Here is a 24,719-nt window from a genome sequence, read left to right as displayed (position 1 = left end):
GATTCTAGACACCCTTTCACATACACAATCAAAGCCACCAAGTGCCCTGCTCTGCCTCAGGTGGCCTATCACAGCCTCACAGTCCGGATCTCTCCGTGAGCCCCAGCATGTAGACGCTGAAGTCTCCATGCACGTTACAGGTGCTTCTTGGACTCATTTAAATTCTGGGGTCCTCAGAATAGGGACAGCCTCTAACTCACTTCCCATACCAAGGCCCCCAGAACTCCCTCTGCATGAAGTGGTGACTCAGTCCCTTCCCCATGGACTCGCTGCCCCAGAACCGGCCTGCAGTAACCCATGCCAGCATGCCAGGACTATCAATTTATATCCCAGGTAGGTAATCTATTAGCCATAATCTCAGACGAAAGGAAGATTTTGCCCCTTATGCAGATCTAATCTGTTTTTGTCACCACCCTTGCCTGATAATGCAGGATTCCCTGAGGGCAGGGCAGAAAGCCTGGAGTTAGAAAGGGAAAGAACAGAATGTTCGAGATCACCCAGTCTAGTGTCTCCTTTTACACAGAAGGAAATGAGGCCCAGAGAGGGGCAGACACTTGCTCCAGGACTCCAGAAAAGCAACAGGGGCTAGGATTGGTCTCCTGATTCCCAAGCAGGGGCAGACAGCCAGGGGTCGGGGCTTGGTTCAGCATTCTCTGCTGCCTCTTACTGTGCTCAAAGGTCATTTTAGGGATGGTAGACTTTCTGGTTAGCCTGTTAAGATCCTGGGAGGGTGTGGGAAAGAGGAGTGGGGTGGGGAGGGAGGAGGGGCTTCAGGGGTTATCTCCAGTCAGAGATATTACAGGGCTGCAGAGTGGACCAGACCTGGTGGAGAATTAGGTGCTGCTGGGAGCTCCTGCCTTCCACAGCATCCCAGCTGCAGGGAGCCTCGGGGACTCTGGGCCGTGCAGAGTTGGGGGCATTCCCCAGAGAGCATCGCCATGGCCTGCAGGGAGCAGTTATCAAAGAATCAGGTCAAGTGGGTGTTTGCTGTCATTACCTGTGTGTCTGTGGTGGTCATTGCCACGATAGTCCTTGTCATCACCCTGCGGCGGCCAGGTAGGTGCCTCCCCCCATGCCATCCTAAGTGGCTTCCCGCATCGCTCGCTCCTTATCCCCACTTCTGACTTACAGCTCTGACCAGCTTTCCCTTTTTTGTTTTGTTTTTTTTTTTTTTTGAGACGGAGTTTCGCTCTTGTTGCCCCAGGCTGGAGTGCAGTGGCGCGATTCTCGGCTCATTGCAACCTCCGCCTCCCGGTTTCAAGCGATTCTCCTGCCTCAGCCTCCCAAGTAGCTGGGATTACAGGTGGGCACCACCACACCAGACTAATTTTTTTTTTATTTTCACTAGAGACAGGGTTTCGCCATGTTGGCCAGGCTGCTCAAACTCCTGACCTCAGGTGATCCACCTGCCTCAGCCTCCCAAAGTGCTGGGACTGTAGGCGTGAGCCACTGGGCTGGGCCAATTTTTTTTTTTGGTATTTTTAGTAGAAACAGGATTTCACCATGTTGGCCAGGTTGGTCTCAAACTCCTGACCTCAGGTGATCTGCCTTCTTGGCCTCCCAAAGTGCTGGGATTACAGGCATGAGCCACTGTGCCTGTCCCCCTTCAACTTTTTTTTCTTCAGTTGCCTGAAGACCATCAGATCTTGGCTTTCAGCCCAGACCTTCCTCCTGTGCCCTTCTTAGGAGTCACACAAGCAACTCAAACTCAGCAGACTGGGCTGAGCTCATCTCTAAGCCCCAACAGCTGCTCACCCCTGCAGCCTCTCAGTGAAGGGCTCCTCCGTTCACACAGGTACCTGGAGTAGCCACCATGCCCCCACCTCATGCCTGTGCTCCTCAGTCCTGAGCCTCGAGGGCTCTGCCTTTCCACCCTCTGTCCTCCATCCCTCCAGCCCTGCCCTCTGAGAAGCTTCGAAGTCTCCTCCTGGACCCCTCTTACAAGGTCCCTCTGCCTGCTTTTGTCAGCTCATATTAGCTCTGCAGCCCAGATCTTTCCAAGCAACCCTTGCTCGCTGCCCTCAGCACACACCAACTCCTTTGCTAAAGTTCAAGGCCATTCACAACCTGATCCCAACCTTCTTCCAATCTTTTAATTTTTTTTTTTTTTTTTTTTTTTGAGACAGAGTCTTGCTCTGTCGCCCAGACTGGAGTGCAGTGGCATGATCTGGGCTCAATACACCCTCCGCCTCCCAGGTTCAAGCAATTCTTTTGCCTCAGCCTCCCCAGTAGCTGGGATTACGGGCATGGACCACCACGCCCAGCTAATTTTTATATTTTTAGTAGAGATGGGGTTTCACCATGTTGGCCAGGCTGATCATGAACTCCTGAACTCAGGTGATCTGCCTACCTCCGTCTCCCAAAGTGCTGGGATTATAGGCCTCAGCCACTGCGAAGAGTTGTTTGTTTGTTTGTTTGTTTTTGAGACAGTGTCTCACTCTGTCACCCAGGCTGGAGTGCAGTGGCATGATCTCCGGCTCACTGCAACCTCTGTCTCCTAGGTTCAAGTGATTCTCTGCCTCGGCCTCCCCAGTAGTTGGGATTACAGGCACATGCTACCAAGCCCATCTAATTTTTGTATTTTTAGTAGAGATGGGGTTTCACCATTTTGCCCAGGCTGGTCTTGAACTCGGCCTCCCGAAGTGCTAGGATTACAGGTGTGAGCCACCGAACACAGCCTTTTTTTTTTTGACGGAGCCTCTTTCTGTCATCCAGGCTAGAGTACAGTGGTGCGATTTTGGCTCACTGCAACCTCTGCCTCCTGGGTTCAAGTGATTCTCCTGCCTCAGCCTCCTGAGTAGCTGGGATTACAGGCTCCTGCCACCACATCCGTTCAGCTAATTTTTGTATGTGGTTATACCACATACAAAATGGTTTCACCATGTTGGCCAGGCTGGTCTCCAACTCCTGACCTCAGGTGATCCACCCGCCTCGGCCTCCCAAAGTGCTGGGATTACAGGCGTGAGCCGCCACCACGCCCGGCCCCCACTTCCAATCTTTCCACATTCCACTTTTATGTTCCATCTCTACCAGGTCAATGGCTCTTTCTTCAGGCAACTGCACTCTCCTGAAGCCAAGCCTTTGCTTTCTCTCTGTCTGGAATAACCTATTCTCCCTTTTCTTCTGTGAAATTTACACCCATCCTTCAAGTCTTCCTTAAGTGTTTCCTTCTCTGTGAACCTACCCCGCTTTCCTGACTGCCAGGCTGGTACTGAGGCCTCCGTGGGCCCCAGGAGCCCATTCATTTCCCTCTATTGCAGCACCAGTGAGTCTGAGCCTCACCGTCCCTCTGCCAGATGGGGTATTGGACACAGTGGGAGCCCAGGGAGGGTCATGGGATGAACAACATAATCTTGGGCTGGTGTGAGGAAGGACGCTAACAGCCCCTTGGGATTCCTTCCAGGCTGTGAGCTGGAGGCCTGCAGCCCCGATGCCGACATGCTGGACTACCTGCTGAGCCTGGGCCAGATCAGCCGCCGAGATGCCCTGGAGGTCACCTGGTACCACGCAGCCAACAGCAAGGAAGCCATGACAGCTGCCCTGAACAGTAAGTCCAGCTGCCAAGACTGAGGCAGGCCAGGGCAGGGGATGGAGAAGACAGAGGGAGAGAAGTGAGGATCAGCCACTGGTCACTGTGGTGGCATGACGGCTGTTTACATGTCTCTCCACAAGAGGAAATAGGGGCTCAGAGGGATTAAGTGGCCAGCTCAAGGTTGTGCAGCTGATAAACTACCACATGTCTGACTCCAAAGTCATGACTATACTGCCTCCTCTCCCAGCTACCCTTTCCTCGACCTGTCAGGGACCGACCTGTAAGGAAGCCTTTGCCTTCAAAGCCTCAAGAAGCCAGAAATCTGCACTTCGAAAATGGTTATAGTAACCAGTTGGCCAAGGCTCATGGTATGCAGATTTCACACAGGTTCTCCTGGTACTACCATGCAAACTGCTTCATGGGTACCATTTCACAGGAGAAAAATAGAGGCTCAGAAAAGTTAGGTGACTTGGCCAAGGTTACACTCTCTGAAAGTGGTTAAGCGAACATTGGAGCCCAGAGTGGTCAGCCCCAGAGTGCGCACTCCAAGCCACTGACCCCCACCCTCTCCTTCAGGGCTGCTGGGAAGCTCAGTAGATAACGTTCATGAATGTGCTAGTGAACTTTAAAGCAGTAGCTATGAAAGATGAAGGGAACAGTCCTCAAACCCGGACACGTTTCAGAAGACACAGGCTGCTGGCCCCACCCCCAAGTGATGCTGAGGCTGCTGGCCCCAAGATCACACTTTCAGAACCACTGCTCAAGCAAACTCCTTCCATTTCAGACCAGGAAACTGGGGTCTGAGGGCTGGTAGACTGACCAAATCAACCAAAGCAGGGATCTTTTGAGGTCATTATTAATAATTATGCTGAAGCAACAGAAATACACCAGATGGCCCCTTATACTAGTTAAGCAAGCAACTCCATATAAATAATTAACACTTAGTGAATGCCTAACCAGGGATATTTTATTGTTTAATTCTTGTAGATGAGGAAACAGGCACAAAAAGGTCAAACAATCTTCCCAAGATCACACAGCTGGAAAGTGTTAGGGTGGGGACTGGAAGCCAGCAGTGTCAATTCACAGTCCGCACACAGCCACCATGCTCTCCTGCAGATGGGTAAAGCTGGCATGAGGAGGGCTAGTGACTGCATGTCCCCTTCCCTCCTGACTATGTGGCTCCCTGAGGACCAGGGCTGCTGCTGTGGCCATCGGAAACCAATCCTTTCGTCTCATCTCTTGCTCCTTCTTCACTTCCCACCCTCAAGCAAGTCAGCCCCCAGGTTCAGCCTCTGGAAGGCAAGTCACAACTTTCAAGGTGAAGAGAGTGTTTGTTTGTTTGTTTGTTTTGAGACAGGATCTCTCTCTGTTGTCCAGGCTGGAGTGCAGTGGCATAATCTTCGCTCACTGCAACCTCCGCCTCCCAGGTTCAAGTGATTCTTCCTGCCTCAGCCTCCCAAGTAGATGGGATTACGGGAGCTCACCACCACAACTGGCTAATTTTTGTATTTTTAGCAGAGACAGGGTTTCACCATGTTGACCAGGATAGTCTTGAACTCCTAACCTCAAGTGATCCCCCCACCTCAGACTCCCAAAGTGCTGGGATTACAGGCTTGAGCCATCACGCCCGGCTGAGGAAGTTATTTTTTTAAGCCAACACTAAAGGATGAGCAGGAGGTGCCACAGTAAAGTTGAGAGAAGAGTGTTGCCAGGCAACAGCCCAGAGATGGGGAGGACAAAACAAAGTAAAGCCTTGCTACCCAACATGTGGTCCATGGACCAGCAGCACACGCACCCCTGGGGAGTATGTTAAAAAGGCAGAATCTCGGGCTCATGCCTGTAATTCCAGCACTTTGGGAGGCTGAGGCGGGTGGATCACCTGAGGTCAGGAGTTCAAGAACAGCCTGACTGATATGGCAAAACCACATCTCCGCTAAAAGTACAAAAATTAGCCATGCATGGTGGTGGTGCATACCTGTAGTCCCAGCTACTCAGGAGGCTGAGATAGAAGAATCGCTTGAACCCAGCAGGCAGAGGTTGCAGTGAGCTGTGATCGTGCCACTGCACTCTAGCCTGGGCGACAGAGTGAGACTTCATCTAAAAAAAAAAAAAGAAGGCCAGGCGTAGTGGCTCACACCTGTAATCCCAGCCCTTTGGGAGGCCGAGGCTGGCAGATCACGAGGTCAGGAGATTGAAACCATCCTGGCCAACATGGTGAAACCCTGTCTCTACTAAAACACAAAAAATTAGCTGGGCATGGTGGCGGGCGCCTGTAGTCCCGGCTACTTGGGAGGCTGAGGCAGGGGAATGGCGTGAACCCAGAAGGCAGAGGTTGCAGTGAGCCCAGATCGTGCCACTGCACTCCAGCCTGGGCAACAGAGCGAGACTCCATCTCAAAAAAAAGAAAGCCGGGCACAGTGGCTTATGCCTGTAATCCCAGCACTTTGGGAGGCCGAGGCCGGCGGATCACGAGGTCAGGAAATCAAGACTATCCTGGCTAACATGGTGAAATCTCGTCTCTACTAAAAATACAAAAAAATTAGCTGGGCGTGGTGGCGGGTGCCTGTAGTCCCAGCTACTCGGGAGGCTGAGGCAGGAGAATGGCGTGAACCCGGGAGGCAGAGCTTGCAGTGAGCCGAGATTGTGCCACTGCACTCCAGCCTGGGCGACAGAGCGAGACTCCGTCTCAAAAAAAAAAAAAAAAAAAGCAGAATCTCAGGCCGTGCCGCAGACCTAGTGATCAGAACATGCATTTTTACAGTCCCTGGGGGATCTATGTCCACATTAAAGTTGGAGAAGCTGGGTGCCTGGAACTCAGAGAATGAAGGAGAGTGGAACGTGAGATGAAATTGGAAAATCTGGCAGGCCCTGATTGTACAAACCTCAAAGACTATAATAAAGAGTTTGGGCTTCATGTTCAGAGCAATGGGGAGGTTTTCTGGCCTTTTGTAACAGGAAGTGACGTGATCAGGTACACGTTTAGGACACTCTGGTGGCTCTATAGAGAATAGACTTGCAGGGAAGCAGTGCTAGAGGTGAAAAGAATGGTCAGGAGTCAGGGAAAAAGCAGGAGAAAAGGCCCCTTCTGGCATCAGTTGTCTGTGATGCCGCAAGGGCCAAAAGCGATCCCTCTCCCCTCCACTACACTCTTCAAGTGTGAGTGCCCCTTGCATGGTTTTCTAGAGACTGCTTCCCATTAGAAAGGTCTGCGCTCCCTACAAGACTGAATTATCCAAGGCAGGAGTCAGATGTCCGCCCAATTGAGTCAACTGTGTGAAGCTAAAAGATAATTCTGTGTTGGTGATGATGCGGCGAGATGGGCAACCTTGTGTACTACAGGCGAGGACAGGAATCAGAACAACTTTTCTGGAAAGCAGTTTGATAACATGGGCTTTAAAAATGACCCCGTGGGCTGGGCATTGAGGCTCACACCTGTAATCTCAACACTTTGAGAGGCCAAAGTGGGAGGATTGCTTGAGCCCAGGAGTTCAAGACCAGACAGGGCAACATAGCAAGACTAATAGCAAAAATCAGAAACTACCAAAGCATCTCAGGAATGGGGGATGATCAGCTACATGGTAGTGAACACCATCAACCAGGGCTTTTGAAGCTTTTTGTTTCTTTGCCTTGTTTGCTCTAATGAGATGTATAAAAAAAGATCTGGAAATGTGTGATAATGTTGAAAAAAAACATAAAAAAGTATAAATGCAGTGGAGTCTCAACTGTGTAAAAACTATGCATAGGGCCAGGTGCAGTGGCTCACACCTGTAATCCCAGCACTTTGGGAGGCTGAGGTGGGCGGATCATTTGAGGTCAGGAGTTCTGAGAGCGGCCTGGCCAATACGGTGAAACCCCGTCTCCACTAAAAATACAAAAATTAGCCAGGCGTGGTGGCACACGCCTGTAAATCCCAGCTACTTGGGAGGCTGAGGCAGAGGAATTTCAAGAACTATTTGAAACCGGGAGGTGGAGGTTGTAGTGAACCAAGATCGCACCACTGCACTCCAGCCTGGGCGATAGAGCAAGACTCTGTCTCCAAAAAAACCTATGCATAGAAAAAAATGGAAGGAAAATCCATCAGAATGTGAAACTGTGATGGAAGTGTGGGTGCATATTTTTCTCTTCTTCTGCTTTTCTGCATTTCTCAAATGTTCTGTAATTTGTAATGCTTTTATGATAAGAAAAAAAGTTTTCTTTTTCTGAAAAAAGGAACTGAGTTTTTGCCTCTTCCATAGGCAACATCACAGTCCTGGAGGCTGACGTCAATGTAGAAGGGCTCGGCACAGCCAATGAGACAGGAGTTCCCATCATGGCACACCCGCCAGCTATCTACAGCGACAACACACTGGAGCAGTGGCTGGATGCTGTGCTGGGCTCTTCCCAAAAGGGTAAGAGCCTCTCTGCAAACCCTCCCCGGGCCCCAGCCCTCTGGCCCTGGGGCAGCATGTGCAGAGATCCCTCACTGGGAAGCAAGTCCAACCCTGACACGAGGTGCTCATTGCCTTGGCTTTCTCATCACAATGTTACAGATGCCCAGGCTCAGTGAGGACTAGGCGAGATGGGGAGCGTGTCAGTGCAGGTCCTGGTGTTCTCTCCTGGACACACAGGGGAGACAGCAGGCAGTACAGTGTGAACTGCAAAGTGTCACGCGTGCTCAGAGTGCTTCCCCCTGTACCCACAGAACTGGACATAACATGTTCAAAGCCCAGCCCCACCCTTCCCCTCTGCACCCCTTCACCAGTCACAGTCAGAATCCAGGCGTCACCATAATGCCTCCCTCTCCCTCATCCTCACGGCCTCTCAGTTGCTGCATCCACCAATCCTAACCCCTAACCCTGTCCCCATCTAGTTGCAGCCACATTGTATCTCTCCAGGACCTCCCTCCTCACCGGCTTCCTGCCCCAAATTCAGCCCCTCCAGGCTTCCCTTGACTACCATGACCACACACACACACAACTGAGGGATCTTTTCAAAACATCAGTTTTGTCATGGCACACCTCTGTTTTAACCTCCATGGCTCCCCATTGTCCTCAGGAAAAAGTATGATCTTGGCCTGGCTTTCAACATCCCTCTCTATCTTCCCAGCCTCATCTCCTCACCACCCTGAAAAGTACCGGGTCTTTCCTCTGCAGAGATTTCCTCCTCTACTCAAATGCACCTTCCCGGACGCTGAGTGACCTCCCTACAGGCTCTGGTGGTTTAGGACCCTCTGAGTCTACCCTGCTCAGGAACCACAGCCCCTTTTCAGCAGAGACTTCATTCCCAGCTGCAGCAGCCACAAGCCCAAGTCCTTACCTGGCCTCTGTTTCCTCCCCGCAGGAGACGGGAATTCCTCTAGAGGCAGGCCCTTCTTCTCTGAGTTAGCTCTGTCTCTTCGAAAGGCCTTCCCCACACCCTGCAGGGATGTGGTGCTTGTCCTTCCACCCTCCCCTGACTCCACAGCACACACACACACACACACACACACACGCTCTCTGCTCTCTGCCCAGGGAGTCACATCTTCCTGGTTCCTTCGCCAGTTCCCCAAGCCCTTGTCCCTTTCCCCACAGGCATCAAACTGGACTTCAAGAACATCAAGGCCGTGGGCCCTTCCCTGGACCTCTTGCGGCGGCTGACAGAGGAAGGCAAAGTCCGGCGGCCTGTGTGGATCAATGCTGACATCTTAAAGGGCCCCAACATGCTCATCTCAATTGAGGTCAATGCCACACAGTGAGTGTTTGCCTCTCTGTCCCAGCTGTGTCCAGCCCTCTTCTGTTAACACCTACCACGGATGGGGATCTTAGAGGACCTCTGAGTTTGTCTCCAGTCATACTATATATAGCTTGACTCCTTCCCCAGGCCTCATGAATTCCAGCACCGCTGCTCACAGCCCTCACGTACAGTAGTTGCACAGTGCTCTACAGCTTACAAAGAGACAACATAAAAGAAGAGAATGTCTTTGATCTGATCCTTACATAGCACTGCCAGGTTAAGGCTTTCTCCCCATTTTGCAGATAATAAAGCTAACAATAGTGGAAGCTCAATTCGTTCAATGTATATTATGTGTCCCAGAACCGTTTTAAGCACTTGACTTGCAGAACACCATTTAACTCTTACGAGAATGAGGTAGGTACTATTATTTCCATTTTATTAATGCAAGAACTATATTATAGAAGTTAAAAGACCTGCCTAAGTCTAGTAAGTGGCAGAGCAAAGATTCAAACCCAGGCCTTTCTGATTCTAAGCTCCAGGCTCTTTCCTATCCATCTCTTCTTCCATCCATGCAACCAGCCAGCAATCCATCCATCTAGTATTTATTATTGTGCTTCTCAAGCTGAAGTGCCTTCCAAAAGTAGCAGTTTGGAAAATGTAATCAATGACCCAAGATAAATATGACCTGTCTTCTTGGAGTGCTAATTTTACTCAGCAGGTTTTTTTTGGTGGGCAGTGGGTGGCAACATAATTTGCCTATTAATATTTGCATCTTTTGAAGAAGAAAAGTACAAAGAAAAAATTAAAATATTTTCATCAAGGCAAAATTCAAACACAATTTTAGGCTGGGCACAGTGGCTCACACCTATAAACCTAGTACTCTGGGAGGCCAAGGTGAGCAGATCCCTTGAGCTCAGGAGTTTGAGACCAGCCTGGGCAACACAGCGAGACCCCATATAGAAAGCAAAGAGAGAAATATATGAAGGGAAGAAAAAAAGGAAGGGAGGAAGGGAGGAAGGAAAGCAGGAAGGCAGGAACTTTTTTTTTTTTTTTTTTTGAGACGGAGTCTCACTCTGTTGCCCAGGTTGGAAGGCAATGGTGCGATCTCAGCTCACCACAACCTCTGCTTCCTGGGTTCAAGCGATTTTCCTGCCTCAGCCTCCCAAGTAGCTGGGATTATAGCCATGCACCACCACGTCCAGCGAATTTTGTACTTTTAGTAGAGATGGGATTTCTCCATGTTGGTCAGGCTGCTCTCGAACTCCCTACCTCAAATGATCCACCCGCCTCAGCCTCCCAAAGTGCTGGGATTACAGGCGTGAGCCACCACACCCAGCAGGAGGGAAATTTTTAAAGAAAACCTGAGAAACTTCAGAGACTCCCAGCTGGCAGAGCTCAGATTCCCACAGGCTGGGGCTCTGAGTCAGTTTCCTGTCTATAAGTGGATGTTCAAGAAGCCGGCCCTGCTAGAAGGGATGCTGTCTATGAGGTTGAGTTACCTGCCCAAGATCAGAATCAGGATCTGAACCCAGACTTCCCTGACTCCAAAGTCCATGCCCAATTTATGGAACCTGAAACAAGCCATTCTGTTCTTTGGGACTCTGCTTCTGACCTTATCGTAGATCCAATAGGCCCTGCCACTCCCTAGCACTGTGATGAGAACCCAGAGGAGAGGAAGGGGCCGCCACACCTCCGTGATACCAACATCTCTGACTTATTTTGCAGGTTCCTGGCCCTGGTCCAGGAGAAGTATCCCAAGGCTACCCTGTCTCCAGGCTGGACCACCTTCTACGTGTCCACATCCCCCAACAGGACCTACACCCGAGCCATGGTGGAGAAGATGCACGAGCTGGTGGGAGTGGTGCCCCAGAGGGTCACCTTCCCTGTGCGGTCTTCCATGGTGCGGGCCGCCTGGCCCCACTTCAGCTGGCTGCTGAGTCAATCTGAAAGGTGAAAACCACCAAACCCACCCCCACCCTCCTGGAGGCACTGATACCCCCAGCAAGATCCCAGAAGCTCATAGCTGGAAGGGTCTTAAAGGTCATTTCGTCCAACCCCTGCTGGTGCTCATGTCGTCTACAGAGTCCCTGCTTTCTGCTTGCATACCTCTGGTGACGGGCTACTCACTACCTCCTGCAGGAGCCTTTTCATTGGTGGGTAATTCTCTGCCCTCTGGAAAATATTTATACCATGACACAATTTGTCTCCCCACAGCTTCCTCCAATGGGAGCCAGCTGTACCCCTGGGGCTACACAGATTGTGCCTTCAACCCCTGCCCTAGGATAGCCCTACAGGAATTTAGAGACTTCTCTGCCCCCACTATCCCCCCTACCTTCCACAGTACTCCCAAAGCTGCCCCCTCCCCCCTTGATGCCTGACCTACCCTTCCACACCCTGCCCCATCTGTCCTGCCCCATTCCTAAGGCAGGACTCAGAAATAGACACTGCAAATGAGGAGGCAGGACAGGCTCCCCCTCCCTCCTGGGCCTCTGCTTTCTGTCATCTTTCCTGAATTCCTTCTGGCTCCTGCCCTTGGGAAGGGGTAGGACTCAGGGAGAAGTGGCGGATGGGCGACTGGAGGAAGATGCTCTACCCTGGGCCCAGCTGACATCCAGTTCTGAGCACAGGAGTGGGGCTGAGGGTCTTGCTGGGCTCAGACAGGCACTGAGTCAGCTCTCGTGGCCCCAGGTACAGCCTGACGCTGTGGCAGGCTGCCTCGGACCCCATGTCAGTGGAGGATCTGCTCTACGTCCGGGATAACACTGCTGTCCACCAAGTCTACTATGACATCTTTGAGCCTCTCCTGTCACAGTTCAAGCAGCTGGCCTGTAAGGAGAGAAACTGGGAAGGGTGGTGTGGGCTGGATTCTGCATGGGGCAGCACTTGGTGGGCACTGCAGCAGAGCTGGGCGAAGGGATATCAGAAGGGGGAAGGCCAGGATGGGACAGGAGGCAGCTGTGTTTTGTGTGCCAGGCCCTGGGATGGTATGCTAAGCTTCAAACATACATTTTATTTTTATTTATATATATTTTTGAGACATAGTCTGGCTCTGTCACCCAGGCTGGAGTGCAGCGGTTCAATCTCAGCTCTCTGCAACCTCCGCCTCCTGGGTTCAAGTGATTCTCCTCCACCACCACACCCGGCTAATTTTTGTATTTTTAATAGAGACAGGGTTTCACCATGTTGGGCCAGGATGGTCTTGAACTTCTGCCCTCAGGTGATCCACCCACCTTGGCCTCCCAAAGTGCTGGGATTACAGGTGTGAGCCACCTGCCTGACCCACACATTCATTTTATAGAGAAACCGAGGGATTCCATTTTATAGAGAAACAGTGGCTCAATACAGTCACTCAGCTTATATGTGGCCCAGCAGACAGGAAACCAGCAAAATCCAAACCCCCCGTTATTTCCCTTGGTGCACAGCTCCACTGTGGGTTACTCTAATGCTTCAGAGGCCTCCACTGTATTTGCTAAGCAGTGATCAGATGTCACCATCCAAACCCCTCATTCCCTTGTCCCCAAACCCAGAAGAGCCGCAGTTAAGCCATCTCAAAGGGGCCCCATCAGACTCTGCATTCCTGCCATGGAAGCCACCTAAGCAAGGGGGAAGGATACCAGCTCTGGGGCCAGGCAGGCCTGGTCCCATCAGGTTCTACTCCCAGCAACTTTGCTTACTGCTTATAAGACCTTGGGCAAGTCACTTCTTCTAGTCTACAAAACAAGGAAATGAGAGCTACTTGGCAGGGTGCCATGAGGTTTAGAGAGGATGCCTGGAGAGCTGTGGCCTACAGAAGGTGTTCCATGAATGGCAGCCACTTCACCTTGGCAGTTTGGGGCCCCACAGTGAATGCCACACGGAAACCAATGTACTACACGGGAGGCAGCCTGATCCCTCTTCTCCAGCTGCCTGGGGATGATGGTCTGAATGTGGAGTGGCTGGTTCCTGACGTCCAGGGCAGTGGTAAAACAGCAACAATAATCCTCCCAGGTAAGGTCAACCCTTCAACCCTGGTGCTCCTAGCTCATCTGCAGGGGTATCCTTTGCCTGGGGCAGATAACACTGGTCTCTGTTGCCATGACAACATGGGTTTATTTACACCATACCCTGGATGCAAGGTGGGGCAGGGTTGTGGGAGAGGGAGAGGGAGTACAGTGATGTCAAGAGCACAGGGCTCCTGGCCTTCAGACCAGTCCTCAGCCACAGTGCTATGGGCAAGGCCGGCACCGGCCCCCAGACTGAGTCATGGGTAAAGGCCAAGAGCTGAAGCAAGAATTTCTCATGCACCAGGCACATTTATAAAGCAACCCATCCAGCTGGAGCCCAAAACTGGGTTGACAGATTCCAGAGAGGCAAGGTCCTTGATGACTCCATAACTCCCACTACCCCTTTAACAAGGGACTCTAACACCTATGATAACCCAAATCCTAAACCCTGTTGCCTCTGCCGCCTCTTCCAGACACAGAAGGCATGATCCTGCTGAACACTGGCCTCGAGGGAACTGTGGCTGAAAACCCCGTGCCCATTGTTCATGCTCCAAGTGGCAGCATCCTGACGCTGGAGTCCTGCCTGCAACAGCTGGTCACACATCCCGGACACTGGGGCATCCATTTGCAAATAGCAGAGCCCACAGCCCTCCGGCCGTCCCTGGCTTTGCTGGCACGCCTCTCCAGACTTGGCCTCTTGCATTGGCCTGTGTGGGTTGGGGCCAAAATCTCCCACGGGAGTTTTTCGGTCCCTGGCCATGTGGCTGGCAGAGAGCTGCTTACAGCTGTGGCTGAGGTCTTCCCCCACGTGACTGTGGCACCAGGCTGGCCTGAGGAGGTGCTGGGCAGTGGCTACAGAGAACATCTGCTCACAGATATGCTAGAGCTGTGCCAGGGGCTTTGGCAACCTGTGTCCTTCCAGATGCAGGCCACACTGCTGGGCCACAGCACAGCTGGAGCCATAGCCAGCCTGCTGGCATCCTCCCCCCGGGCCACCGTCACAGTGGAGCACAGCCCAGCTGGGGGCGACTATGCCTCTGTGAGGACAGCGCTGCTGGCAGCCAGGGCTGTGGATAGGACCCGAGTCTACTACAGGCTGCCCCAGGGGTACCGCAAGGACTTGCTGGCCGATGTTGGCAGAAACTGAGCACCCAGGAGTGGTGGGCCAGCAGACTCCAGGGCGGAGGCTTCCCACGGGGAGGCAGGAAGAAATAAAGGCCTTTGGCTTTCTCCAGGCACTGTATGTGAGTCCTTCGGGGCAGGATGGAGTGGGAATGGGCATGATGTGGCCACTGAGGGCATCTAGAGGGTCTGGAGGCTGGGGGCCAGATCATTCCGGTTGTCCAAGAGAAACTGCTCGCAAGCCTTGAAGGTGGTGTAGAACTCAGAGGAGAGGCCGGCCACATTGGTAGTCACATAGTTGAGAACACCTGGGGTAGCCTGGTTGTAGTAGGACACCTGCAGGGTGGGAAGCCAGGCTCAGGGGGACCGAGCTAGGGGAGGGTACTGGGAAGGGGTGGGAGCCCAGTGGGCACAGGCTGGTGGTGAGTCAGCCTTGCTTGTCTTCTGGGAGGGCAGAAAATTCAACCCAACTCCCCAGGGTCTTAGATTACACAGTTGGCCAGCATGGCCTCCTCCAGCTGATCTCCCCCAACCCTTCCTGGGGTGCTGACAACCCTGGCTTCCCGCCACCACACACCACATTGTCATCACGCATCTTCCCCGCCAGCCAGAGGCCCTGGAGGGCAGGGGCTGCGTCTCCAGGGCCCAGCTCTGAATCTTGGCCATAGAGACACATTAGAAATTAGCCCAGGGATGGTTCTGAGGTGCTCATGGGTTCAAGCATATGAATTCAGCAAACACCGGCTAAGCCTCTGCTGAGTGAGTCTCAGGGCCCGGCTGCGGGGCCCTAACAGAAGCTGTGAGTGGGGAGGCTGCAGTACCCCACCCTCGCTTTCCCTCAGCCTCCTGTCCATCAACACGGACTGCACTGCTGGGTTTTATGGGCCCTCAGAGCCCATATAAAGCCTTCCTAGATGAGAAGGGCTATCCAAGGGAATGACGAGTGAGATGGAATTTCAGTTCAGAAACCAGGCCTTCTGACTTCAGCACCCAGAGCTTTTTCCAAGACCATGCAGCAGCCTCTGACTTACCTCTACACAGATGAGATCATTTTCAGTCCCTGACACTCCAGGCTCCCCCAGGCTGGAAGGGGGAGCCTGCTGGGGGGCTCAGCTTTGGGACTATCCTAGCCCAGCAGTGCTAAGCTCAATATACGTGTGGTGTTGGGGTGGAGCCAGGCTGGGGACGTGGTGAGGGGGACCGGCCTCACCTTGGTCAGCTGGTCCCCCTCGCGCCAGAAGCAGAAGCCTGAGCAGAGGGTCTCTCCACGTCTGTACTCTGGTGTCTCTTGGTGTGTGGGCAGCGTGACCGACCTCAGTGCGATGACATAGGGGTCCCTGAGTGAAGGAAGGGTAGCAAGGGGACAGGGGTCAGCCACAGAAGAAAGTGGGGGCCTGTTCTGCCCAACCAAAGCCCAGACCCTGCCCCCTCTGACACGGATTCCTCACAGGGGATGCAAGGCACATCGATTCTTAAAGCCCCGATGCGGAGCTCAGGGCCAGGCTGGAGGGAGGAGGCACCTGTGGGTTAGCACCAAATTCACCAGGAGCCAACCTGACTCCACGGTGGACTTCCTGGAAAAGCCACTGTACTTCAACACTCAGGGAAAGACTCGTGGGCTTTGGGATTTTTTTTCTGTCCCTGTCTCTCCAGCAAAAGAGATGTTTAGGCCCTCCAGCCCACACAGGGCTGTCAGAGGGAGGAGGCCAAGGAGGTGGCCACCCGAGAAATATCCTGTCCGAGGCCTGCATCAAGGCAGCCTAAGCCACCCTGGGCAAGGGCAGCCCTGCTGTAGGGAATGTGACAAGAAGGGAAGTGTGTGCCCTTGTCCCCCATTTTACCCATGGTAAAGCCACAGCAGCCCAGAAAAGTCTAGTGGTGCCTGGGGCCCCACAGCCAATGGGAAGCAGAGCTCTGGCTCCAGGCTGATGGCCTTCCCTGGGAGGGAGATGCGGCCACCCTACCACTCCATCCAGTTGTGTCTCCCACCCCACAGCAGATAGGCACACACCCATTGTCACAAGGCTTCCGCCTCGAGGCCAGGATCACGAAGTCCTGTGGCTTTGTGTGACCTCCAAGGGCAGGGCTGGTGACGTGGTAGATGGCATCGTCCTCGTCTACCTGCTGCACTAGCTCCACGCTCCTGTGGGGAGGTCAGGATCTCAGGGCCCCAGGAAGCTTCCAGCTCCCATGCAGGCAGCCGGTGCCACGGTGCAGCGCCTGAACAGCTTCTGTGGTGGGATGTCACCCCCTGTACTGCTCAGCAGGGACCAGTAGGAAGGCAGCAAGGCCCAGTCAAGATGGACACACATGTGCATGTGCACACACAGGCGCACGTAGACATGCATGCAAGTAAATGAACACGTACACACAGACACGGGAACAAAGATGTGCACATACATGAACACATGTGGTCATATGTGCACAGGCACATGGACAGACACCAGTGTACAGAGAGACCCACGTGTGTCTGTACATGTCTGCACAAGTGCAGACACCACAAGGATGTGCGATGATTTAGCAGTTGTTCTTAATATTTACTGAGCACCCACTGAGTGCCAGGTGCTGTTCTAAGTGCTTTACATGTGTTGCTTAATCTCCGTAACAGCACCATGCTGTAGAGGCTTTTAGTGTTCCCATCTCACAGATGAAGAAGATAACCTGCCCACGGCCACAGAGCTAATAAGGAAGCAGGGCTGGGGTGTGTTCAGGCTATCAGGTGGCAGAGATGTATCCCCAGGCCCAGGCACCTGACACATACATGCATGGGCATACACAGGTTCATATCAACACGTGCACCCACACAAGGACACCCACACAGAGGCAGACATGGCCATGTCCAGACCCACCTCCTCCTCCCCACTCCCCTGCCCACACTCAGCAGTAGGCAGGGTATGGGGAAGAAACTAGGGGCTCTCTTTCCCCTCAGGCCACTCCCCCACAAATCCGATCAAGTATCAAGATTTGGTCTGGCCTTCAAGGCCCACCTACCACATGCACAACCGCCCTCCCCCTACACGACACCCACCACCAAATCACCTCTCAGCCTTCTGGAAGGGGACAACCAGCAGGCCCGAGTCAGCTGGGCCAGGGCTTTTTAAGGCAACATGGCCCTTTTTGCAAAGAAACCTTCAGCAGGAAGCCCATGTATAAAGAGCTACAAGCCTGCTCGGGAGAAGACAGATGGGGTAGGAAGGGGAAGGCCAGTTTGTCAAAATACAATTCGCCAAACGACCGGCACACTGAATTTCCAGACACACAGAACCTCCTTATGGAAATCCTCCATAATGTAGGCTCCTCATAACAAGTGATTATCAAATAACCTCCCCAAGCCAGGGTGTTGGCAGAATAGAAAATGACTTTAAGGGGACTTGAAAAACACAAATTTTGCTATTTTCCTAAGAACATATTTATCTTCCTGGACTAAATTCGAGAAGAAGATAGCCGAACAATCAACAAATTTGGAGGAACAAATGTACATAAAGGAATAATATATTTCTATTCATAATCATTCATTATATTCAAAAATAACATATTTGTGAGGAAAATCAGCAAACTTGGTAAGTTCAGCAAACTGGCCATGCTATATCCCACTCACCCTTCAGCCTTCTGACTCCACCCCAAGCAGTTCCGGAGGCCCCTTTGGGGACACAGAACTCCAGAGCACATGGTTTGAGAATCAGTATCTCTGAGTGTGAATCCATGACCCACGCTTCTTAAAAAGTATACACTTTGGCCGGGCACGGTGGCTCAAGCCTGTAATCCCAGCACTTTGGGAGGCCGAGACGGGCGGATCACGAGGTCAGGAGATCGAGACCATCCTGGCTAACATGGTGAAACCCCGTCTCTACTAAAAAGAATACAAAAAACTAGCCGGGCGCGGTGGCGGGCGCCTGTAGTCCCAGCTACTCGGGAGGCTGAGGCAGGAGAACGGCGTGAACCTGGGAGGCGGAGCTTGCAGTGAGCTGAGATCCAGCCACTGCACTCCAGCCTGGGCGGCAGAGCAAGACTCCATCTCAAAAAAAAAAAAAAAAGTATACATTTTAAGAAGAGAGAAACTGAAGCCAGAAAGGAAGTGACTTTGACTTATCCAGCATCACACAGCTGGTTGGGACAGAAGCAGGACTTCAACTCAAGCCTCCAGCTCCAATTCCATGCTCAGTCTCTTCCCTAAGGGCTCAAAATACCCACGACCCTGACCCCCCACCCAACATGGAACTCCAACCCACTCCCAGCCCTTGCTAATGGCCAGCAGGGCAGAGCATCATGGAGGATGACCTGCAGAAGGAGACACCCTCTCCCTCATCAGGCTGGAGAAGGGACACTGCCCTGCCCTCACCCTGGCCCCTCACCGGTAGTGCTTGTCCCACTCTGGCCTCCGACGCAGGTCCGAGAGCAGCAGGAAGGCCTGGGCTGCATCCACATGCACGACCATCTCCATGTGGAAGGAGAGGAACTTGTCATCCTCCAGAGTGTACAGGCGGACCTGCATGGGACAGAGGGCAGCCTCATTTGCTGGGTGGTGGAGTGGACTGATGGGGATGCTGGAGGCTGAGGCTGGAAGCTCAGGGCTATGGCTGACTTGCTGTGTGACTGTGAATACACAGCTCAGCCTCTCTGAGTCTCAGCTGCATCCCCATGAATTCAGCACATTTGTGCTGAGAATCCAAGCCCTAGCATCACAGGCAGGAGGTGGCTTGTCCAAGGCACAGGCAGCTGGCAGAGCTTAGGTCTCCTGTAAGCCCATGCCTGTCGGCTGCCCCCATCCCTGCAGCGATCACTGCAGAAGAACAGAGAGGAAGTGCCTGGTGAGACAGCAGCAGACCCGAGTGGCTGAGAACAGGAAGTGGGGCAGGCAGGAGACAAGGATCTAGGGGTTCTCAACTCCAGGCCCTGCAGAGGTGGGTACGTTTCCATAACAGGACTGGTTTCTTGATCTCACCTAATTCTTTGAAGAGATCCTTTTTTGACATAAGTGGTATGGGAGAGTACTTGTTGCTTGCCATCAGCCACCTCTGGCTCAGAGGAGAAAGGAAAATTGGGTGGGTGGGGTCAGCTACCTGATTGATCTCCGAGGACAGCACCCAGTTGTCCTTGGCCACGAGCATCCTCAGGGAGGAGACGTTATTGTAGCTCAGGTACACCTGGAAGAGCACACAGGTGCTACCACTACCATGCCCCTTTCCTCCAGGGCCCCTGAGCCGAGGCCAAGGGTGTGCCAGAGAGGAACCTGGACCATGAATGGGGGGCGTGGGGGGCAGTGCTGAGGAAAGAGTCCTGGACTTTGGGAAGGGAGGTCCAGTCTTGGGCTTGGCTAGACCCACTGTGTGACCCTGGACAAGCTGCTCTGCCTCTCAAGGTCTCCACTTGCACCTGCCAAATAGGGACACAGGCAAGCTCTTTGCTAACGGTAGCAACCATGAGGTGTGTCATTCATATTCTGTTCTCCCCAGCCTTCCCCCAAACCTGTTCTGACAGGCAGGGAAGGGTGGGGGCCCCAGTGGGTCTGAAGACTGTCCCCTTGGAGCAGAGGGCCTTACCTGGTTGCTAGGGTCCCAGGGGACGGAGAGGGGCACCTCTGTCTGCTTACAGGACACAATGTACTTCCTGGGAAGGAGGGAAGATGACAACCTGGGTCCCCTGGAAGTCCAGCACTTTCCACAGACTGTACTGCAGGCCTACTGTGTGCTAGGCCCTGTGCTGAGCCCGGCAGAGTGGGAGACTCCTGTCTGGCTAGGGAGGCCGGATGGTCACACAGGACACAGCAGCTGAGAGCACACCAGCTCGGCCCCTACACCAGGGAAAGCTCGCAGGCGGGAGCGAGCCAGCAAGGAAGGGTGTGGTGTCTAAGGCTCGGTCCCCAGACCGCACATCCTGGCTGACTGACCTCACCCTGATGCTGCTGTGTCCTCATCTGGGAAATGGGATCAGCAGTCACCCCTGCCTCAGGGGTCATCACAAGGAGAACAGCGCCTGGCACACAGTAAATGCTCAGTAAATGCCATAGATGCACACTTTCTTATTAACAACAGCTTGTGATCCCTGGTGTGCTTATAGCCTCCAAAGTCCGTAAATGCTTTCACAGCAGAGTGAGACACACCTGGATTGATTGATTGATTGATTGATTGATTGATTGATTTTTGAGATGGAGTCTTGCTCAGTTGCCCATGCTGGAGTGCAATGGCACAATCTCCGCTCACTACAACCTCCACCTCCTGGTTCAAGCGATTATCTTGTCTCAGCCTCAGCCTCCTGACTATAGGTGCACTGGGACTATCTGCGCCCACCACCATGCCCAGCTAATTTTTGTATTTTTAGTAGAGACGGGGTTTTGCCATGTTAGCCAGGCTGGTCTCGAACTCCTGACCTCAGAGGATCTGCCTGCCTCAGCCACCCAAAGTGGCTGTACCTCTTGAACAACTGCATCTCCTCTCTGAATGTTTCTTCATCTGCCAAGTGGGCATCAGAATCAATGGGAAGAACACAGGATTTAAAATCGGCTGGACTCAGCCAGGTTCAAATTCTGACTCTGCTGATGCTATTTGTGTGTCCCTGGGCAAGCCACCTAACCCCTCTGTCTCCAGCATCCTCGCCTGTACAACAGGCCAGAAGACAGCTGTATAATGAGACCTAAATGAGAGGATGAAAAGGGCCTGGCCCAGGGCCCAGCACACAGGCAGCTCTGAAGAAAAGCGAGTGCCCTGGGGTCAGTGGAGGGTGAACAGCCCCAAATCCGCATTCTGCCCACTACTCAGCCCCTGCTCACCTGTCTAGGCGGATCTTCTTTCTGGCACTGGCCTCTCTGTACCGCCGCTCGCCATCCTGGGGAAGAAGTCGGGATAGGCTGTGCTGTGGGAGGAGCAACCAGCTATCCCAACCCTCCGTCCTGTCCCCTCTCCATCCCCCAGGGCCCAAGGAGATCCTGCAGCCCTAACATGGAGTTCAGGTGTCACTGGGGCAGCTGGAATCAAAATCTCCTGGCCAGGAAAGTGGGAAACTAAGCTGTAGCCCCAGCTCCCCTCAAACTCTGAGTGACCTGGGAACACCATCTCCCCTGGCCAGACCTCAGTTTCCTCCTCTGTAAAATGGGGATCCTTACAGGTCTCTCACAATGGTAATGACAGTCCACATTTACTGAGCACTCGCTACACACCAGCCACTCTTTTCAAGGCCTTTCCATGCGGAATTGCACCAAATCCCTAAAACAACCCTCCGAGGCTGGGGCTAGTGCTGTGTCCATCCTACAGAGGAGGAACCTGAGACAAGGAAGGGTGAGGGCTTGCCAAGGCCACAGGGGTAAGGGCCGAGGCCGGGATCAGCACCCCAGTGGCCTGCCTCAAGCCCACCCTCTTTACCACCACATCTAACGTCCCCCAGTCCCAAGCACAACACGGAAAATGCCTGGGAAGCGGCTGTGGCTGTGATCCCCAGCTCCTGGTCCCGAGGCTCCACCCAACTCCACAGCTCATGCTAGGCTCTGGAAGGCCAGCAGGCAGGGCAGGGGACCTCCCCCGAGGGAGGGAGTGGCCTCTCCAAGGCCTGGCCCACAGGAGGCACAGGGAGCATTTTGTTAGAGAGGACCTTTGCACCAGGCTCCTGACTGTCTTCCCGTGCCCCTTGTTTCACTTTCACCATCCTCCTGACCGCTCCCAGGACGCAGCCAGGCATGGAGTCAGTACCGCATCTATCGCCCCACAGTCCTGTGAGGCAGGGACGGCAGATGCACCCATTTTACACATGGGGACTGAAAGCTCGAGGGGACATCACTTGAATGTGGTAGAGGCGAGGTTCCAACCCACATCTGACTCCAAAGCCAGTACTCTCTCAACCCTTTGGCTCATGACAGTCCATTAATCCCCAACTCCGAGCCAGACCCACACATATTCCAAGTTCTGTCAGGCAGAACAAACCCGCCCTGCACAAGGGGCATCCCGGGGCTCACAGCCAGGACACTCAGAGCTAGCCGTGCCCCAGCACAGGGGTAGGGTGGGCCCCTCACACCTCTAGGCCTGTAGGGGGCTGGCAGGCAGAGAGGGAGGGGAGGGGAGCTGCTAGTGGGGCAGGGCGCTGGTCCCACTTACCCCGGGCTGGGGCCGAATCCAGGGCAGCAGCTGGGGCTGGTCATCTGCGTCCAGGACCACAAAGGTCATAAAGGCACTGTTGATGTGGCGCCGGTGGGTCTCAGCCTGCTGGCGATAGGCCTCCACACATACACCCACCTCCATGCTGCGGGGAAAGAGTGTAGCTTCCAACCTGGACAGACCTTCCCAAGGGCCATGCCTCCTCCCCAACACACACACTCACACACACACATATACACACACATGCATGCACACACATACACACATGCATGCACACACACTCCTGCAGTTCTTCCAGCAACCTGGATCGGAGTCCCAATGACAGGACACCTGGGACCACACCCTCCACTAATGTTTACAGAGCACCTCCTGTGTGCGTCCGGCCCTGTGAGGATGCGGGAGTGAATAAATCCATCCAGTCCATGCCTCGTGGGCTAACAGCCGGGGGAGGAGGCAACCAACAAGAAAGCAAAGGTGTAAATATGCCATCATGAACCGCAAAGAGGCGTGAGGATATAAACAAGGAGGTGGAGGTGCACGGCCTAATTAGAAAATGTTCATCATGTGCATATTTACAAGTGCTATGGCAGCCTGGCTCCCAACAGCCCAGTTGCTGCTATTCATGTGTATCTTACCATCTTTACTTCTTTATTCGTTTATTTATTTTTTGAGACAGTCTCATTCTGTCACCCAGGCTGGAGTGCAGTGGCACAATCTCGGCTCACTGCAACCTCCACCTCCTGGGTTCAAGGGATTCTTGTGCCTCAGCCTCCCAAGTAGCTGGGATTACAGGTGTGTGCCACCACACCTGGCTCATTTTTTGTTTATTTAATAGAGATGGGGTTTCGTCATGTTGGCCAGGCTAGTCTTGAACTCTGAGCCTCAAGTGATCTGCCTGCCTCGGCCTCCTAAAGTGCTGGGATTACAGGCATGAGTCACTGCACCCAGTCACTTACCATCTTTATTAATTATAATAAATAAATTTCCCCTCACTTGGGAAGTTCTGTAATTGCAGAATGTGGACATTATATAGATGGGGAAACCAAGGCCTAGAACTGGGCAATAATTTTTCCAAGGATTCCAGATTCCCGGAATCTGGACTAAAAACCGGGCTTCACAGCTCCTACGAAAGGCTTTTCCCCTGCACCGCGGCAAAATGTGTGCAAGTCAGACTGCAAATAACAACAGTAATAGTAAGAGCAGCCACAATGGCTGACCTTTATCGGACATTTTCTCTGGCATTCTACTAGCAACGGCTCATTGAATCCTCATAACTCCAAGGTAGTTGTGATGAGCCCCATTTTATAGGTGGAAGAACTGAGACTCGGGGGGTTAAGTTGCTTCCCAAGGTCACAGAGCCAGTAAGAGGTGGAGCCAAACTCGAACCCAGCAGCCTGGCTCCTGATCCCTCACTTTTAATGATTAAATAATGATCTCTGAAATTCTCAAAAAATTTACTTATCTAAAGTCAGCTTTCATGGGAGTAGGTATCAGAATTCATTGCAAAGGCAATGACTCTGTAGACTAATTATTTTAGGAAATGTGTGGGAAAGGGTTTGATAAACAACCAAACACTGGCAAGAAGTGGCCCTGTGATCTGAGCATCTATAGTGGTCCAGGCCTGGAGCCAGGAGTCAAGGAGAGGGACAGAGACACTGATCTAAGACAGTGGAAGACAGGGGCTGGGGGATCCCACAGGAGGGGTCCTTGACCCAGCCGGGGATAGGCAGGACTGGGAGCCAGGGAAGCCTCCCAAGAAGGGAACATCAGAGCTGAATTTCAGAGACAGTGAAGGAACCCAGCAGCCAGGAGAGGATTTAGACCCTGTCTGCAGGCCAAAGGGCTCCTGGACAGTTTGCAGTAGGCCCTTTCTAGGGTCAGGAAGAGCCCTCAGCCCTGAATGGCCCTGGCCGCGCCCATCCCAGACCCTCACCTATGTTTGAAGGCATTGTTCACGATGGCTTTGAGCACCAGACGGTCACCAACCTGGGACGGGCCTCGGAAGTGGAACATCTCAATGGCCTTCAGCGTAGGGTGGGCACAGCAGAGCCGGCTGAGGAAGTTTGGAGGGGGGAGACAGAAGGAATGCCCTCAGTGCTTCAGCCACTAGTTTGGGCCAGGTTTCCTTTTTTTTTTTTTTTTTTTGAGACGGAGTTTTTTTTTTTTTGCCCAGGCTGGAGTGCAACGGCATAATCTCGGCTCACTATAACGTCTGCCTCTTAGGTTCAAGCAATTCTCCTGCCTCAGCCTCCTGAGTAGCTGGGATTACAGGCGTCCGCCACCATGCCCGGCTAATTTTTTGTATTTTTA

General features: G+C 53.0%; 2 protein-coding genes across 2 annotated transcripts in view; one reads left to right on the top strand and one right to left on the bottom strand.

Moving 5' to 3' along the window:
- The first annotated feature begins 782 nt into the window (after nucleotides 1-782).
- Nucleotides 783-14,444, top strand: FAM151A (family with sequence similarity 151, member A). The gene is made up of 8 exons (XM_011926345.1): nucleotides 783-1,056; nucleotides 3,404-3,547; nucleotides 7,768-7,920; nucleotides 9,082-9,241; nucleotides 10,949-11,173; nucleotides 11,912-12,051; nucleotides 13,067-13,210; nucleotides 13,680-14,444. Exons 1-8 carry the CDS (start codon nucleotides 939-941, stop codon nucleotides 14,351-14,353), a joined length of 1,758 nt encoding a protein of 585 aa, XP_011781735.1. The 5' UTR covers nucleotides 783-938; the 3' UTR covers nucleotides 14,354-14,444.
- Nucleotides 12,229-24,719, bottom strand: part of ACOT11 (acyl-CoA thioesterase 11) — a 63,023-nt gene continuing 50,532 nt past the window's right edge. The window contains exons 8-16 of the mRNA XM_011926347.1: nucleotides 24,343-24,462; nucleotides 22,410-22,554; nucleotides 21,095-21,150; nucleotides 19,869-19,935; nucleotides 19,389-19,472; nucleotides 18,681-18,814; nucleotides 16,340-16,471; nucleotides 15,539-15,665; nucleotides 12,229-14,664 (exon numbers count right to left, since the gene is read on the bottom strand). Of these exons, the coding sequence (XP_011781737.1) occupies nucleotides 14,509-14,664; nucleotides 15,539-15,665; nucleotides 16,340-16,471; nucleotides 18,681-18,814; nucleotides 19,389-19,472; nucleotides 19,869-19,935; nucleotides 21,095-21,150; nucleotides 22,410-22,554; nucleotides 24,343-24,462 (1,021 nt within the window). The 3' untranslated portion in view covers nucleotides 12,229-14,508. The remainder of the gene's footprint in view (nucleotides 14,665-15,538; nucleotides 15,666-16,339; nucleotides 16,472-18,680; nucleotides 18,815-19,388; nucleotides 19,473-19,868; nucleotides 19,936-21,094; nucleotides 21,151-22,409; nucleotides 22,555-24,342; nucleotides 24,463-24,719) is intronic.

Source organism: Colobus angolensis, unplaced genomic scaffold (assembly GCF_000951035.1).
Source record: "Colobus angolensis palliatus isolate OR3802 unplaced genomic scaffold, Cang.pa_1.0 Scaffold68, whole genome shotgun sequence".
In the NCBI taxonomy this organism is placed as follows: Eukaryota; Metazoa; Chordata; class Mammalia; order Primates; family Cercopithecidae; genus Colobus; species Colobus angolensis.
Note: the sequence above shows the minus strand (reverse complement) of the source record. Positions and strands in the feature narration are given on the sequence as shown.